This window comes from Hippichthys cyanospilos, chromosome 12 (genome assembly GCF_059441005.1).
Source record: "Hippichthys cyanospilos isolate Australia breed blue-spotted pipefish chromosome 12, RoL_Hcya_1.0, whole genome shotgun sequence".
Classification (NCBI taxonomy): domain Eukaryota; kingdom Metazoa; phylum Chordata; class Actinopteri; order Syngnathiformes; family Syngnathidae; genus Hippichthys; species Hippichthys cyanospilos.
In genome coordinates, this window is record NC_142380.1 from 14,655,523 (window position 1) to 14,671,413 (window position 15,891).

Below are 15,891 nucleotides of genomic sequence, written 5' to 3' on the forward strand. Positions count from 1 at the left end.
AAAAAGTGGATATAAGCTATTGCAGTACATTCCGAATTCAGCAGTAAATTAAAAACCACAACAAGATAAATAGAACAATGTAGTGATACAAATTTTGCAAATTCGCAATAGCTGACTCGTCTTTCTCTCTGTAGGAATACATCTGAATGTGCAAAATCGTTCATTTATTTCAGGTGAAAAGGCAACTCCTTTTATTTACCTTCGCCATCTTTGCAGCAGGCGGTTATACACGTGTGGGTAAAACAAGCTAAGGCTTCCTACTGCGCATGCGTATAATTCACGAGGCGTTTCCGAAGTACGGGTGCTCAAAGGGACGGTTTGTTTTTGTGAAATTTCGTGACACAAGCTCGCCTTTGGGATTCCCTCGCCAATTCTAGCACTTTATTGATGTTTTTGTTTTTAATTTTTCGAGTATAATAAGTTGATTGTAATTTGGTACCTGGCAATGATTTTAAATCGAGACTGATAGACCTGGGCGAGGAATATATTGATCCTGTCAATCATAGGCGAGGCTCGTTGTATTGCAGTTTGTATTCTCGAAATGTTGCGTTAGATCTTTTGCGAAGCGGTGTAGATGTTTGCAACTAGGACGGCGTGACCAAAGTCCGAAGGTTGAGTCATTGCTATAAGTCACACAAAACAATTCAGCGATTATCACAAGCGCGATGGGGCGTTGCTGTAAACCACATCGATGTGACATATGAAGGATAGCCTACAATGGGGACTCCAAGGAACGGTATAAAAAAGGAACGATTCATTTTGTCGGTGGACGTGGGCACGACTTCGATCAAGTGTCACGTGTACGACAAGAAGGCACAAGTTCGTGGCTCGTGTTGTACAGGGGTACTGTATGCGCGTTCCTCCTTGTACAGTCGTGCTCGACGTCCTATTGCACTAATAGTAATGCCCTGTCTTTATTTAGGTGGTCCCGTTATATCCGGAGGAAGGGCATGTGGAGCTTGACCCAGATGCACTGTGGAAGAGCTTCATCTTTGTGGTGAAGGGAGCTGTGAAAGGTAATGTTGCTCTCCCACATCCCCTGTAGTACCATCACCAAGACACTGTAATGCAAAGCGTCACGGATCAGTTGTGGGAGGTCACTCCCTGCATTTGAAAAAAAAAAGAAGAAAAGATTCTGCTCATCACTTTATCAATAAAGGCTTTTTGTTTTTTTGAAGACACAGAAAAGGCAAATATAAAAGTAAAATTTTGGTTGACTGAGAATTTACGTTTTATGAGGTGAAAAAAAGCAAAGTCATTCAGTACATGATGTAGAAGAATGTGAACCAAAAGCATTTTGAGAAGATAGTCCCCATCCATGGCAGTGAATTGAATGTTGAATGTTTGCAAAAATATAATGTAATCAGGGAATAGGGCAAAATCATCCGGTTTTGTGTGATGTAGATGCCGGAGTCCAAATGCATCAAATGGAAGCCCTGGGCATTTCTACTCAGCGAGCTACCTTCACAACGTGGGACAGGTGATGTGACTTCAGAATTTATGCAGTACTCACAGGTCCACTTTGGTGTTTATTTTTATTTTATTTTTTTTTACTTGTGTACTGTTTTTTTCCCAACACCTTTTCTTTCTTTTTCACAGGACAACCGGCGTTCCTTTCCATAATTTCATCAGCTGGCAGGACAAGAGAGCAGCAGACTTGGTAACATCCTGGAACAGATCGTGCACCTTGAAAGTAAGTCTCGTTCTGTTTTGCTGATTTATATTTGTAGTTTCTTTTTTTGATAAACAACCAGAGGGTCCACCATTTTATAGTGATTTTTTTTCCTCTCAGTAGGAGCACCGTGTAAGTTAAGGAGATGAGGGGCTGTATTGTGCGTGCGATTTTTATGTTATTATGTTAAGTTAGTGTGTTGACTTATCCAACCAGTTATTTTATATAACTGACAATTACCGGTACATTTTACTTTGTAACTTAGTACATTAAATAATAGATTTGACTTTTTAAGTTTTATTTTTACTAACCTAAATGAGTCGAATTAATGCTTGTACTTTTAGCCGTGTTTTTTGTTGTTGCTGTTGTTTTTACACAATAAGGACTGCACATCATTTGATTGATGTTTACTCCTCGACCTTCAGGTGATTCATGGCGTTATGAAAGTGCTGCACTTTGTGACCAGGCAGAAGCGGTCACTTGCAGCGAGTCTGATTGTCTTCTCCACTCAACATGTAACCTTCCGCCTTGTTTGGGCCCTGAAACACTACAAACAAGTGAGTGAGTTCATGTGAAAGATAAAACAATGAAACCCTGCATAGTAAGTACAATAACAAATAATATTTTTCATCGGCGCTACAGGATGCCACAACCCCTAACCAATTTTTTGAGAAAATACTGTTTTAAATACAAATAGGCAAAATATGTACTTTTAACTTTTGTGTGGTATTTTGTCCTATCTTTTGATAGTTGCATCAAAATGATTTCACATCAAAGGGAGAATATTAAGAAGGAACCAGTGATCTGAAATTTCACCCAGACATGGCAAGACTTCTTAGTAATCACGCTACAAGGAGTGTACCATCCCTTGGCTTAAATACTGTGATAATGATGTGGAACAAAATCACTGAAAATTGGTCAAAATATTGCTATTACTTTTGATATCTCTGACCATAGCGACCATTTTACAGTATTTTTGACCAAGATAATGAATAAACTATAAAGTGTTTACAGGGCCTAGTAAGATCCAAAATTGCTCCATAAATGAAGTACCATTTACCAATACATATTTAAATGCATATATACAAGACATACTATCTTAACAGGCACATACCTAGCTTTGTTTTTTTCAATGAAAAACACCACTGTATTATAAATAAAACATAATTTAAGAACAGCACAAAAGTGCTGAAACAGAAACAATAAGTGCAAGAAATTTGTGTTCCCTTTTTTTTTCTTCACAAAAATCAACTCTCATTAAAAAAAAATTGTTAACACAACTTACAACTACAGTTGACATATTACATATATGTAGTTTACCTACTGTGGCTTTGTCGAAAGATTTTTTTTTCCTTTTTCTTAAATATGTTTTATTATTTGTATTTTTCCTCCAATTTCCATGGAAAATGTCTATATATAATATGTGCAAATTTTTTTTAAAGGAGTTGGGGGGCAGTGTTAAAAAAAAAAAGGGGGAAAAAAGTTTTTTAATCAATCAAGGGGCCATTGAGAGTGTGACCCTTTCCCTGGGCTAGACACTAGAAGTTTTGAGGTTGTTATCATTGCCGTAATAATGTAGCCTAATTGGAAAGACACATAAATGCATCCACTGTCTTTGTTTGTTTCTTTTTAGGTTGCTCAAGCTGTGGCCGAAGGCAACTGTTGCTTTGGAACAATCGACACCTGGCTCTTGTTCAAACTTACAAAAGGCAGGCTTAATTTCATATCATTCTCACATGGGACCCACCCCTATTGCAAAATCCAATGCAATAGGTCACATAACAGTGAAACATCCGATTCCTAATTTCTTAGCAAATGTGTCACATGATCGCACCATGACCCAAAAAGGGAACCGTTATCGTTTGTGTTGTCATCTTATCTCGCTCAGGTTTGATTCATGCCACAGATTACTCAAATGCAAGTTCCACGGGGATTTTTGACTCCTATCAGGTCTGATGTATACAGTACTATAATAATAATAATTGCCATTATTATTGTTATCGAATTACCAGTAAACTGATTTGTGTTCTTTTGATGGCTCTGTTCACAGATGTGTTGGAGTCAAATGTTATGCTCACTGGTCTCGCTTCCACTCTCTATTTTCCCTAAAGTTGAAAATACAGGGTGAGTACATTAGTGTCATAGGCACTGGGCATGACATTTTGTTACACCTGCACTTCTATTGAGATCCACGCATCTGATAATCCTCAACCGCTTATCCTGTTCTGCATCAGGTGGAATCTTTTGTACAGTTTGTGCTCATTAGTTTACATACTCCTGCAGTATGTAAACTTATGAGCTCGCAAGTTAACATACCCCTACTGTTTGTAAACTTAAGACGAGAACTGGACAAGCACTCACACTGACATTTTTAGCTACACTGACGGAGCAGAAATGGATCCCATGCTTGCTGCTCAAGTCTGTCATGTGTGGTACTTCAGAACTCGTGATCACTATTGAGACCCAATACAAAACTTAACTTCAGCAAAATGACAGTCAACATACAAAAAGCATTGCAGTTCCACATCTATGTATATGATATGATATTCTAAACTTCTGTAGACGCTTATCCCAAATTTAAAACTGGGTTCCTCAGTAAAACAATATTGTTCTTAGTAGAGTGTGAGTTCATGTGGGATTGCTTTTACTCTCCTGTTCTACCACAGACATGAATTTGGTTCAACTGACCCATCCATCTTTGGCGTACCCATTCCCATCATGTCAATGGTGAGTAGGTACACCCTCTTTTATGGTTGTCATTACGATATGACTTGTCATATCAGCATCTTTATTGTCCTTGGTATGTTAGACTGTGTTAGTTTGCAAATTACCACCGCATTATTATGAAATACTTTATGCCGTAGATGGCGGACCAACAGGCTGCCATGTTTGGAGAGTGCTGCTACAGTGTGGGAGATGTGAATATCACCATGGGAACCGGTACCTTCATGGACATCAACACTGGCAGCACACCTCACACTTCCATAAATGGTAAAGGGGAAAAAAATGGCAAAATAGGATACATGCTTACTGAATGCTTTCATGCCAGGTCTGTGACGAGCACGAGTGGGTCTTTTTTGTAGGGCTCTATCCGCTGGTGGGATGGAAGATTGGCCCAGAAGTGGTGTATCTGGCTGAGGGTAACGCAGCAGATACTGGCACTGCCGTCAAATGGGCTCAGGCACTTGGTGAGGGTCTAGAAAATTGGAATTTACAATCTTCACAGGGACTTAGTATTTTATGATTGCTTATATTAGGAGTTTAAACTGTAGATATACCACAAATTGTGATATCCAAATAGTTAACGATCATTTGCAATCCTCTTAGAAATGGCTTACGGATCATCTAATTTTTAGATGAAATACACGAGAACAGGGGTCACCAACGTGGTGCCCGCGGGGACAAGGTAGCCCCCAAAGATCACATAAGTAGCTTGAAGGCCTGTTCTGCAAATACCTCACAAGAAGTAGAACATTAGTGATTTTCTATTGATTTTATAAATAATTATACATGTACTACATTTACATTACATATTTCATTCAATTTACTACAACTGTTCCTTAATTATTGTGAAAAATCATTTAAATAATCGGGATGATAAATAAGGGATGAATGCCGATGAATGTCGTCATACTACACCCGTGGTTGGGTGTGGTTCCAAATTGCCGTGGACATTCCAGACAAACCACTTGTGTTTGTTGTTGAAAAAAGTAGGGTTAGGCCCTGGTCTAAAGCGAACCACAATCACAATATGATAGCTGTGTTTCTTACTTCTTCAGATCTTTTCTCTGATGTGGAGCATACCACCCCTATGGCATACAGTGTGAGTGACTCAAATGGTGTGTGTTTCGTCCCATCGTTCAGCGGCCTGCAGGTACAAACGTAGGTTATACTGTATTGGAAAACGATTGCTTGAATGCAAAACAGTTATATTACATGAGATTTTTAGGGCATGTCTGATAATAGATTCTCATATCCAGCTTTTGGATCCATTTGTCTGTAACGTCTTTTGCTGTCTTTTTGTTTCCTCTGCTACCTTTCCAAAACGGCCTTTGTAAGTGTGCATCATGAAGTTTAACATCCAGAATAATGTATTGTATTAGCAGATCCAATCAGTGCTTTGGCTTTGTTGAGAATCTTTCACGCATTTAAAATTGCCTAAACCAAGGGTGTCAAACTTAAGGCACGGGGGCCAGATCCGACCCGCCACATCATTTTATGTGGCCCACGAAATGCTGATTCGACTTCAAATATCTGGTTGAAATACCAAATTTGTAAGTTATCTTCAACTTTTAAAAATTTGGGCTTAAGAAAAACAAACAAGCATTCTTTTCTTCCCAATCTCTCTTTTGAACAGTTTTTTACCGGCCTTTTACCAGTGTGACAAAACACAGTCACACCGACTCTGACAGAACCTATAACTACAATGTGTCCCGTGATAAAAATGAGTTTGACACCTCCGGCCTAAATGGTCATTCTGAGCACAGCCTTTGAGAAAAAAAAACCTCCATAATATTATCTTATTATGTAACATTACCGTATTTAACCAAAGGCTCCTCTGAACGACCCGAAAGCTTGTGCTTCCTTCATGGGCCTGAAACCTTCTACCACAAAATGTCACCTGGTCCGTGCCATTCTGGAGTCCATTGCCTTCAGGTGAGTCTTTTTTTGAGGACCCATATTGGTTTGTACTGAAAAGACTCAACATTCTCTCGTGTGTGTCTGCGTGTTATGTTCCTCGCAGAAACAAGCAGCTATATCAGACGATGCTAAGAGAAACCAACATTCCCATTACAAAGATCAGGTAGAGTCCTTTTATAGCCTACATCTTCCATCTTAAGAGCTGATATCCCGTCAACAGGTTTGGATTAGCACCAGAAAGTAGGGTGTGCCAGAGAGTTTGAGTTTTGTGAGTGGTGATAAGATTTTACTGGCATTGAATTATGGCTGTGTTTCTCTGATTACCTTCCAGTACGCCGCAGCGTGGCTGAGTGCATTTGCCCTTTCCGTTTGCTTCTCAGGGTAGACGGCGGTGTTTCCTCTAATGATTTCATCATGCAGCTCACTGCGGACCTGTTTGGCAGAAAGATAGAACGATGCCGGCACCATGAAATGTCCAGCTTGGGTGCTGCCTTTGTAGCTGGCCTAGCTGTGGGTAAGTTGGTTGTAATTGTAAAAGGTTATTCTTAACAAGAAACTCCAACGCTCTTGGTAGGGAAGAAAAACAAACAAACAAACATCAATATCCAAACCATCTGCAGTATAAAGTCATCCTAATGGGCTATGCAGAGTTGATAACTTGGAACTTTGTGTAAATGGTGTTTAGAGTGGCACTTTGTATACTGTACATCAGTGCAGCAAAGAGGCTGTTAAATGTGCATTAAGGCAGATGGGATGAGAAAGAGTTACTCTTCAAGGGTACTGTCCATTGATTCTCTACAGCAGTAGAGAATGGGGGCAGGAGAACCCCTGGAGTTACGTGAAGGCACTACGGTGGTACATGAGCTTTCTAGAGTGTTTTTGCAAGTATCAGCAAATCTGATTTACGACAGGGACGGTACATTTTCTTTTCACATTAAGAACAAATTAGTTGGAACACAAAGCAACTTATTGCTAAATTCCGTTTTTGTGTCTCCTTTGTAAAGCATGCCTTTGTTTTGTTTGGATGACATTTGTAAAGCAATGTTTCAGCAGACGAGTCCGAAATAAAATAGATGACATGTACAATATATCTTCTGAAATAGCACTACAAACTTAGTCCCAAAGTTTAATAAATTACAAATACAGATGGGACAGCACTGTGTTTTAAGTCTTAAATGCCTTGAGCTGGTTTGAAGGTATTTGGTTGAAAATAATCTTTCACGAGGTACTTTATTAGAAAAAGGTAGAGAACCACTGCTATATATAACTACAAGGATTATCTAGTCCTGTAAATTGCTTTCCTATTAATTTTTCACATTGGGAAATTTGATTTCAAGACTGTTTGAATCAGTTACCAAAATGAATTTGTTGAGGTTTCTTAATAGTAGTGATGGGAAAGTGAAGCATCATGAACTACACTTATGGTCAAACGATAAAGGCTAGTCCAATTGAAATATATTAAAAGGCCTATGTAATTTTTCCAAAGCTTTACCATTCCGCCGTTTTGAAACAAACACCTTGTTCGCAGAGGTCGCACCTCTTACCGTGTGGCTGCCTCGCCATCTTCATGACATTGGTCAATGTCTTGGGGGGTGGGGGGCGTTTTACAGACATTGAAATCCTCCTATCAAATCAATCCACGGGGAGCCGGTATTCTTAACAATAGTTTCGCCAGCAGGTGAGTTATTTACTACTCACATTGATTGTCCAGCTGTGTGCACCCAAACACGCATTTTCGCCACGTCAGCATTTTCTACGGTAAAACATTATAAATAATAAATGAAACCTTGCTGTTTACTTGAGCGACTTGGTAGAAAATCTCATTTGAACCAACTACTAAAGACGTAAACTAAGACGTGGTAAAGTTCAGCATGTATTTACTATTGCACCATGGTACGTGGGCGGTGTAGGGGAGGTATGAAATTATTCTGTCGTCTTTGCATACTTAATACTTTAAAAGGAAAATAATACTTTGAGGATGTTTAGGGGGAAGAATCAACATTGTAACATCGTTAAACGCTCCAAAATGTTGACTTTTCATGATAGGGCCCCATTAAAGTTCCATTGCATCTTGAAACCAATAGTGCCATCTAGAGGAACAAAAAAATGTCACAATTGTTTCATGAGGCTTCATTTTCCCATTACGGCATAATAAATTTAAAACAGGTAGTGCTAGTGCCTGGATGATATTACAATTTGTGATTTATTTAAAGTGTCACATCCATTCCCAAAATGGCCATCCTTTAAAACTAATTTGGGTGATTTTGAGCAAATTGTTTTGGCAAATATAGGATGGACACAAAAATTGGAACACCAGCTATTCAAGAGTATACAAAATTGCTCCCTTCACCCATCAAGACCTCAATTTGGGATTTGCTATGGTACACTTTTACGTGAGTTATTTTTGTTTACATTAGCGGGAGTTCTTCTGGTGGCATAATGATGGTTCCATCGTTATTCTTGAAGAAGTATGTTCAGTCTCCTCCTCTGAACTTCTCTCGGTGCAGGTTACTGGCAAACCTGTGAGGAGCTAAAAAAGCTGCACAGCGACGGTGACATATTTTGCCCTAAAGAAGCACCCAGTGAGGTTGCTGGTTCCAAATATGCGCACGATCTCCAGAGGTGGGAAAGAGCTCTCCAACGCTCCATGTATTGGTACAAGCAACCATGACTCGTGATCCTCCAACAGAACAAAAGCGATTGAAAGCCGAGCTGCTCTTTGAAGAAGTCCAATTGTGCCCTGCCATTATGTCCACTATACTTGAAAATACAATGAGGCCCATTTGGCTGTACAGACCTCACATGAATTGTTTCTCTTATCAAGTGACTCCTCAGGGTTACATTAGTTTATCAAAAAGGACATCATGTTTGGACATTTTTATCACGGGGCGCTTTATGCATGTTTTCAAATTTAGTGAGCACCATACATGACATGGCAGGGAGGAAATAGCCATAAAAACGTGCACACAAAATACTAAGTTCCAATCAAAACATACAAAGTACTTGTGGCCATCAAATAGTATGGTAAATTAATTTGTGTGTGTACACACACACACACACACACACACACTAGTGCTACTTGCCACAAAAAGATAACAGAATATTATGCGCACAAAATCCTAAGTTGTGGTCAGAAAATACTAAACATCGTTGCCACAAAAAAGGTATAATGTACACACAAAATTTTAATTTGACTTTTATTTATTAAAACTGCGTAAGCAAATGAAGTACACTGCTCGAAATTGTGAAACGCCAAGTCATCTAACTTAGGAGAAGGTGGTTTGATTTCCTTACCCCTCTGCCCAGGAAGGGTATTATTAGTGATTTGTGTTTGGTGCACACATTCTACCTACAGTACCACCACCATTCCAAAGCCAGATGTAACCCCTTTTTCAGGCAGTACAATAGAACTGTGACTTTACCTCGCACCGTGTTCGTCTGTGTACGTCTTGAATTTCATCAGACTGGGAACGTCATACATCAGTATTTATTTCTGTAGACAGTGACTACAAAAGCCTCACATCAGAGCGCCTGTATGTAATTATGCAAAATTTAAAAAAAATAAATAAATAAACTCTCCAGTCAGTGCTCGAAGAATACATTTCCACTTCTGACCCAGGAATGTAGAAACCTCAGAAATGTCCTGCAAATGAAAATAATATCTTGTTTTGTAAAATGGTGTTTTCTTTTTGCTCTACTCGTGATTTCTTCTCATGTCTTTTGTCTGTGAGTATTAATAGATCCTGGGTTGACTGGAATTGAGGACAGTATGGGGATGTTTTGATGTCCAGCTATTACCTTATTTTTCGTTATCATTAAGACGCTTGGTAAAACAGCTGTCCTACTAGAAACATTTTTTCTCATGAAAGACTTCCACTAGGTCAGTGCTTCTCAACTAGTGGGACAGGCCCCCCTGGGGGAGCGCAAAGTGATGCCAGGGGGGCGCAGATGACACCAGGACAAGGCTTTGTTTTTGTCATGTGATTTCTAATTACAGTTGAGTAAGAATTTCCATCCTTTTTTTGTTTGTTTCAGGCACTTTGATGCACTTTTTTTTGTTTTAGACTAAGCTGTAACCTGTATAAACACTGTGAATATTAACAATGTTTGAAAGTTAGTTTATATTACTTTTTTCTTTGATTAATGTTAAAAAATGGATACAGGTTTAGATATACATACAATTTTTATAATTAATAATCGTATTTACAGTATTGCGTATGTGTGTGTGTAAGGGGGGGGGGGGGGGGGGGGGGGTTCTCTTTACTAAGTGGGGCTTGGCTAAATATAATTGAGATTGAGAAGCACTGCACTAGCGGAACAGCTTACATGTTACCAGTAAGGCAAATACTGTAGTTGCACTAATAATGGAGAAAAAAAAAGTTATTAGTAAGACAGTCATTCTACACTGTGCCAAATTGTAATAAGCACACTAGCACGACTTGAACCTTAAGTTGTATATCAAGGAATATGAATAAATGTTGCAAATGCTTGCAATAGACCAGCACAACATGTAATACTAAGTGTTAATACTTCTGCTTCTAGTAGACCCAAACGTGGGAGCAAATTAGGTAAAATACATGACTGCACGGCTTAGCGGTATGACAGAGCCTTTGGAAGCCATTTACTGCCATTTGTTAATAAATAAAAAGCAGAATGTGACTTAATACATGTACACTTCGACAGAGTTTTTTGGGGACTGTTGGGAGCAGGCCGCTTGAGTGAGTCTTCACTTGGCTGCATTATTGTGCTCTCAAACGCAACAAGCAAGGCTGACACTGACCTCACATGCCCTTGCAGAGACATTCAGCGCTTGTCTAATTTTGTTGGTTTTTAAATAAATGTGTAACAATTAATAATGTATGTACATGTTTCACACCAAATAAAGGAATTTTGATTTAGGTTTCTTCTCTCTGTTCTGTTTAGGTCTATAACAGCTGCTTAATTAACTAAAAGGTGCATATACATCTCAAACACACAGAAACTTTCAAATGCAAATAAAAAAATATTTGAGCAACCAAAGAACTTCAGATCAGAAAAATTGAAAAAAAGCTGAAAATAAAAGAACTCTGATCTCTCTGTCACCAAAAAATCAGATCAAAGCTACTCAACCAAAACCACTGAATCGAACCAAATATGTATTCAGCAGAGTTCATTCACCAAGAAATATCATACTCGCCAAAAGAACTCCACATACACTACTTAACACGCACATAGATACATAGCACAAAAAAAATTCAACAAGACACAGACACAAAATGCTCTCGCAGCCCTCAAAATCAATCACATCAAAAAAGCAAAAAAAGCTTTTACATTTGGAAAAACCCTAACACCAAAAGATCTTGCACTCAGTAAAAAAAACAACAATATATAAACACAAACACATTTGAAAAAAAACACAAGAACAAGATTCAACAAAACACACTGAAACACAACCGGACAGAAACTGTAAAAGACCAAAACTACACAAAAATCACACCCAGAACTCATACCTTTGAAAAATGCTCACTCTCAACAAAATGCACGAATTAAAACAACTTGGCAATCATCAAAAAAAAATCTTCATGCCCAACAACTCATTGACCAAAAAATGTCTCACAGTTTTAAAAAGCTCATCTCTGAAAAGAAACTAACACAGAAGAACAAAAATCAGCAAAAAGCCTTTCACCCTGACCCACGCACACAGACCCAAAACATTCACAATTGTCAAAAATATACCAATAACGTCTTGCTTTTAGAAAAAAAAACATGCATACATGTCTGGCATTCCGAAATACATCTTCCACTCATCAAAACACAACATGCATTTTTGTAACTTGTTAAACAATGCCAGCAAAGCTATGGAAACACGTCTTGCTATGGCAGTGCAAACAGGGATGAAGGCCTAGCCCTTCCGCAAATGTGCAATTATTAGCCACTAAAACATGGTTAGAATTGCCTATAGATTCCACAAGATGGCAGCAAATCACTTTTATCTATTTGATTAAGCTATGGCCTGATGAAATGAAGCTCCTCTTCTCACTTCAACATAGTAGCTTGGTCACGAGATGGCACTCAATGTTTTTTTGTTTGTTAGTTTGTTTGACTTAACATTGGCTCTAGAGCAAAAATAAGAAATAATTTGTAAATCAAGCTAAGGTCCCCAGAAAAATGTGATTATACACGGTAATTCTGATTTCCCCCGAGTCTCTTAATCCATATCAGTGTGAACATATTTTTCCTCCACTGACGTTACAGCAGGTGACCGAATGCTGACTCATGGATTTCACTCTCAACAGATTCCAAGCTGCCGCAGTTGTGTGATTCCGGGTACGGGAGACATAGATTGAGGAGAAGACTTAGCGGCTGTTGATGAGTGGAGGGAGCGCTTCCCATTGATGTAAGCACGCTCACTGCGAGGGTTGCTATGGCAGCTTGCGGATGGAGAGAGTGAGAACAAATGGGGGTGTGTGTTCCTGCTCATGGTGCTGGTATGGTGAAGGGGGCGCTAATTGAGTGAACTGGAATAAAAAAAAAAAAAAAAAGGAGGTGGGGGGCTTCTTCAACAATGGAAGGATTGTGAGACAGAGCACAGTGTACATGGCGCAAATGACTTCAGTATTGCTGCGCTAAGCCTCCCGTCTCCCCAACTCTTATCGGCAAACACCCCACTGCGTCCTCTCTCCCTGCTGTCAATCTCATGTTTGTCAGAGAAGCAAACGTGCCAGCGAGGCAAGGCAGAGCGAGCCCATGAATCAGTGCTCTCACACTAATCATTGCCGTGCCGCATTGTATGAGTTGTGGAGGGGAGTACCCGTCCTTGCAACAAATTCAATCTGACAAAACGAACTGGATGCACCACGACCACTACCCTGATCCCCCCCCCCCAATGAGCTGCATCCTGCATTGTGGGCATTATATAACACCCACCCCCACCCCCACCCCCATTCTCCTCTATTTGCCCGACACGCTGGTTGTTAAAGGAGTGTCACATAGGGCTGGAAGTTGAGCTTTTGTCTCCTTGTCAGTGTCTCATCCTCTTATACTTGAGATGCGTAAAAGTTCTTTCTTGGGGGGCAGGAGGGTATCGATGTCAAAAAAAGACCTCACAAGGTCAACATTCTCTGTATATGTATGCGTAAGTATATTTTCTTTACAAAGTGAACCTGTTTATTATAAGATAAATGTTCCATGTCCACTGGGAATCTGTGAATTAGTGATATACATATTAAAGGTGAAAAATTTAATCAACGAATAATCAATTACCAAATTGATTGATAACTTTTTTTTAATCATCTGCAGTATGGGTGGGAATCTTTGACGGTCTCATTCTTAGATTGTGATTTTGGGGGTTAACAATTGGATTCAGAATTCATTTTTTAATTCAAAGTGATTTTTGATTCAAAATTATTTGAGAATCATTTCTGCTTCAATCTTATAGATGTGAATAGAATCGAATGTCAAATGGAGACAAAGTGTCATTTTCAAATGACATTATGTTTTGAATTGCAAAGGAAAACAGAACAACAGCACATGGGCCGGTTTAGCTACTTAATTCTTTGTTTTGATCCATTGACATACCAAACATTAGCATTGAAGATGTTTAGGTCAGGGGTGGCATACTCATTTTAGCTCAGGTCGCACAAAGGAAAATCTATCCTCAAGACGGGTCAAATCAAACAATATAGTATAAAAACCAGTTAGTGACCATTATAAGTAGATTTTTGTTAGGCCTTGTCCCGATTCCTCGCGAGTAGCTGTGGTCAACCCCAAATATTATTGGAGTGTTTAGGGTGTCCCCCACCTACTGCCCGAATCCAGCTGGGATAAGCACCAGCAAGCGCACGACCCTAGTGAGTTAAGCGCCTCTAAAAATGGATGGATGGAAAATGGTGCTGTTGTGTCTCATTTTGGACACTGGGTGACACCCACATATGAATTGACATGGCAGGAGCTGACGAAAAAGAGGTCATGATGTCAGGTTGAACAAGCAAGCACTCTGTACTAACTGCTGAACTATAATTTACGTACATTTAAATAACAATACAAAACGGATTGTTTATAATACTACACAGACAAAAGCCAAATTTCTGATAATGGCGACCCCATCCCATTTTGAATCCCCTCAGGGCAATTAAAGGATATTACCTGCGCTGACCAGTTGCAAGATGAAGCTAGATGCTAATGCTAACGTGAACGCTAATAAATTGACCAGCATGCCATTTTGCTGAAGTGTGGCAAGAGGTCACTTCTGTTTGTACGTTGCAATGCTTTGAGCATAGCGTATAAAAGGAAGAATTTTTGTGTATTGTAATGTTTGTTGTTGTGTAGTTATGAGGAAGACTGTGGAGGAGAACTGAGCGAGTCAGTTAGTTGATATCAAGCACCAGCGTGAATTGCGGCTGACAGCATCTCGGGATGACGCTCTTGTTATCAGTTCCTTTTCTATAAAAAAAAAAGAAGAAAAAGCAATCATTCTGAACCAAGCCTGAGCAAATCATTTAAGACACATAAGGACATTTGCCATAGGACATTACAGTATTATGGACAGTAGCGTAATAGCTTCGGTCCTATTTCTTTTTTTAATGCTTCATAAAAGAATCTTGTGTGCCGGATGGCCTGTGTGTTTGACACCCCAGGTTTCTGTATTGTATAAATACAGTAAGTCACTTGATGGGCCAAATATTGGAGCCCAGTAAAATATGAAAGTAATTTTACTCCTATCATTCTTATTGATACAGTATACTATGTGACCAATAGATTCTTTTCATTTAGTAGTGATTATTTTGGCTGCACTACTTCCTACTTCTATATGAATATTAGATCTTTATTGTCCAATGAAATTTCTTCTTCAATGTGTGGCCATGTTAATCTAATCCGCCTTCACAATTCACAGCACAAGCCCATCCAACACCATATTAATATTTAGAACTGGTTTAATAAACAATCAATAAAATTCGTCCTCACAGTGCTGGTGAATTGAACTTCATCAGCCATTTTCTACTCTCTGATTGGTTGGTCTGAGCAAGCCAAATTTGACTAGCATAACACATCTCTAGCTGTAAAATCAGCATCTCTGATGTGTATGATGTACTTTATTGAATATGTTTCTTGCCATGTTATTGGCGAACATTTTGATCGTAATTTCTTCTATTCCAGTTTGATGTTTAATATAGTTTTTATATAATAGCGAGTGACTGTTTCTAGATCCAGGCAAGCACTGATTACAGAATCTCACATTTTACAATAAATTCAAGGAACTAAAAGCATCATATCAATACAATAATCTGCAATAACTGTGTCCCTGCCCTCTTGCTTTCGCTCTCTCTTAAACATAGTGTTCCACTTCCATAGCAACAAGGCTCGGCAAATGCCCCAAATATCTATATGCTCAGTCAAACACGAATAGCATCCAAGAAGAAGCATGCCGGCTGGGCAATGCCTGCCCGCATACAACTCAATCATGGGAGAGAGAAAGGAGAGGAAATTTACACACAAACCGCATCCTTTCCTTTAAACACACTATGCAGTATTAACTGTGGGAAGCAGATGCACGAGCACAAACCGCAGATTGAGCATAAAGTGGCGATAAGAAAGGAAGA

General features: G+C 39.1%; 2 protein-coding genes across 6 annotated transcripts in view; one reads left to right on the plus strand and one right to left on the minus strand.

Moving 5' to 3' along the window:
• Window positions 1–256, minus strand: part of LOC148415042 (nucleolin-like) — an 8,381-nt gene extending 8,125 nt beyond the window's left edge. For all 3 annotated transcript variants that reach the window (XR_015867383.1, XM_088428795.1, XM_088428794.1), the window contains exon 1: window positions 200–256. Coding sequence is in view for 2 of the 3 variants with exons in the window: in XM_088428795.1 (XP_088284921.1) it covers window positions 200–208 (9 nt within the window). In the remaining variant the exon portion in view is untranslated. The remainder of the gene's footprint in view (window positions 1–199) is intronic.
• gk5 (glycerol kinase 5) overlaps window positions 1–10,547 on the plus strand; it is a 14,946-nt gene extending 4,399 nt beyond the window's left edge. The window contains exons 1-16 of one of the 3 annotated variants that reach the window (XR_015867384.1): window positions 305–843; window positions 923–1,016; window positions 1,405–1,480; window positions 1,600–1,693; window positions 2,098–2,229; window positions 3,306–3,381; window positions 3,561–3,622; window positions 3,723–3,796; window positions 4,339–4,399; window positions 4,537–4,663; window positions 4,756–4,860; window positions 5,452–5,554; window positions 6,247–6,328; window positions 6,417–6,476; window positions 6,694–6,827; window positions 8,821–8,968. Coding sequence is in view for 2 of the 3 variants with exons in the window: in XM_088428796.1 (XP_088284922.1) it covers window positions 718–843; window positions 923–1,016; window positions 1,405–1,480; window positions 1,600–1,693; window positions 2,098–2,229; window positions 3,306–3,381; window positions 3,561–3,622; window positions 3,723–3,796; window positions 4,339–4,399; window positions 4,537–4,663; window positions 4,756–4,860; window positions 5,452–5,546; window positions 6,225–6,328; window positions 6,417–6,476; window positions 6,694–6,827; window positions 8,821–8,984 (1,584 nt within the window). In the remaining variant the exon portion in view is untranslated. Of the gene's footprint in view, window positions 1–304; window positions 844–922; window positions 1,017–1,404; window positions 1,481–1,599; window positions 1,694–2,097; window positions 2,230–3,305; window positions 3,382–3,560; window positions 3,623–3,722; window positions 3,797–4,338; window positions 4,400–4,536; window positions 4,664–4,755; window positions 4,861–5,451; window positions 5,555–6,224; window positions 6,329–6,416; window positions 6,477–6,693; window positions 6,828–8,820 lie in introns of those variants that run through there. The other 2 variants (XM_088428796.1, XM_088428797.1) reach the window with 2 other exon arrangements.
• The last annotated feature ends 5,344 nt before the right edge of the window (window positions 10,548–15,891 follow it).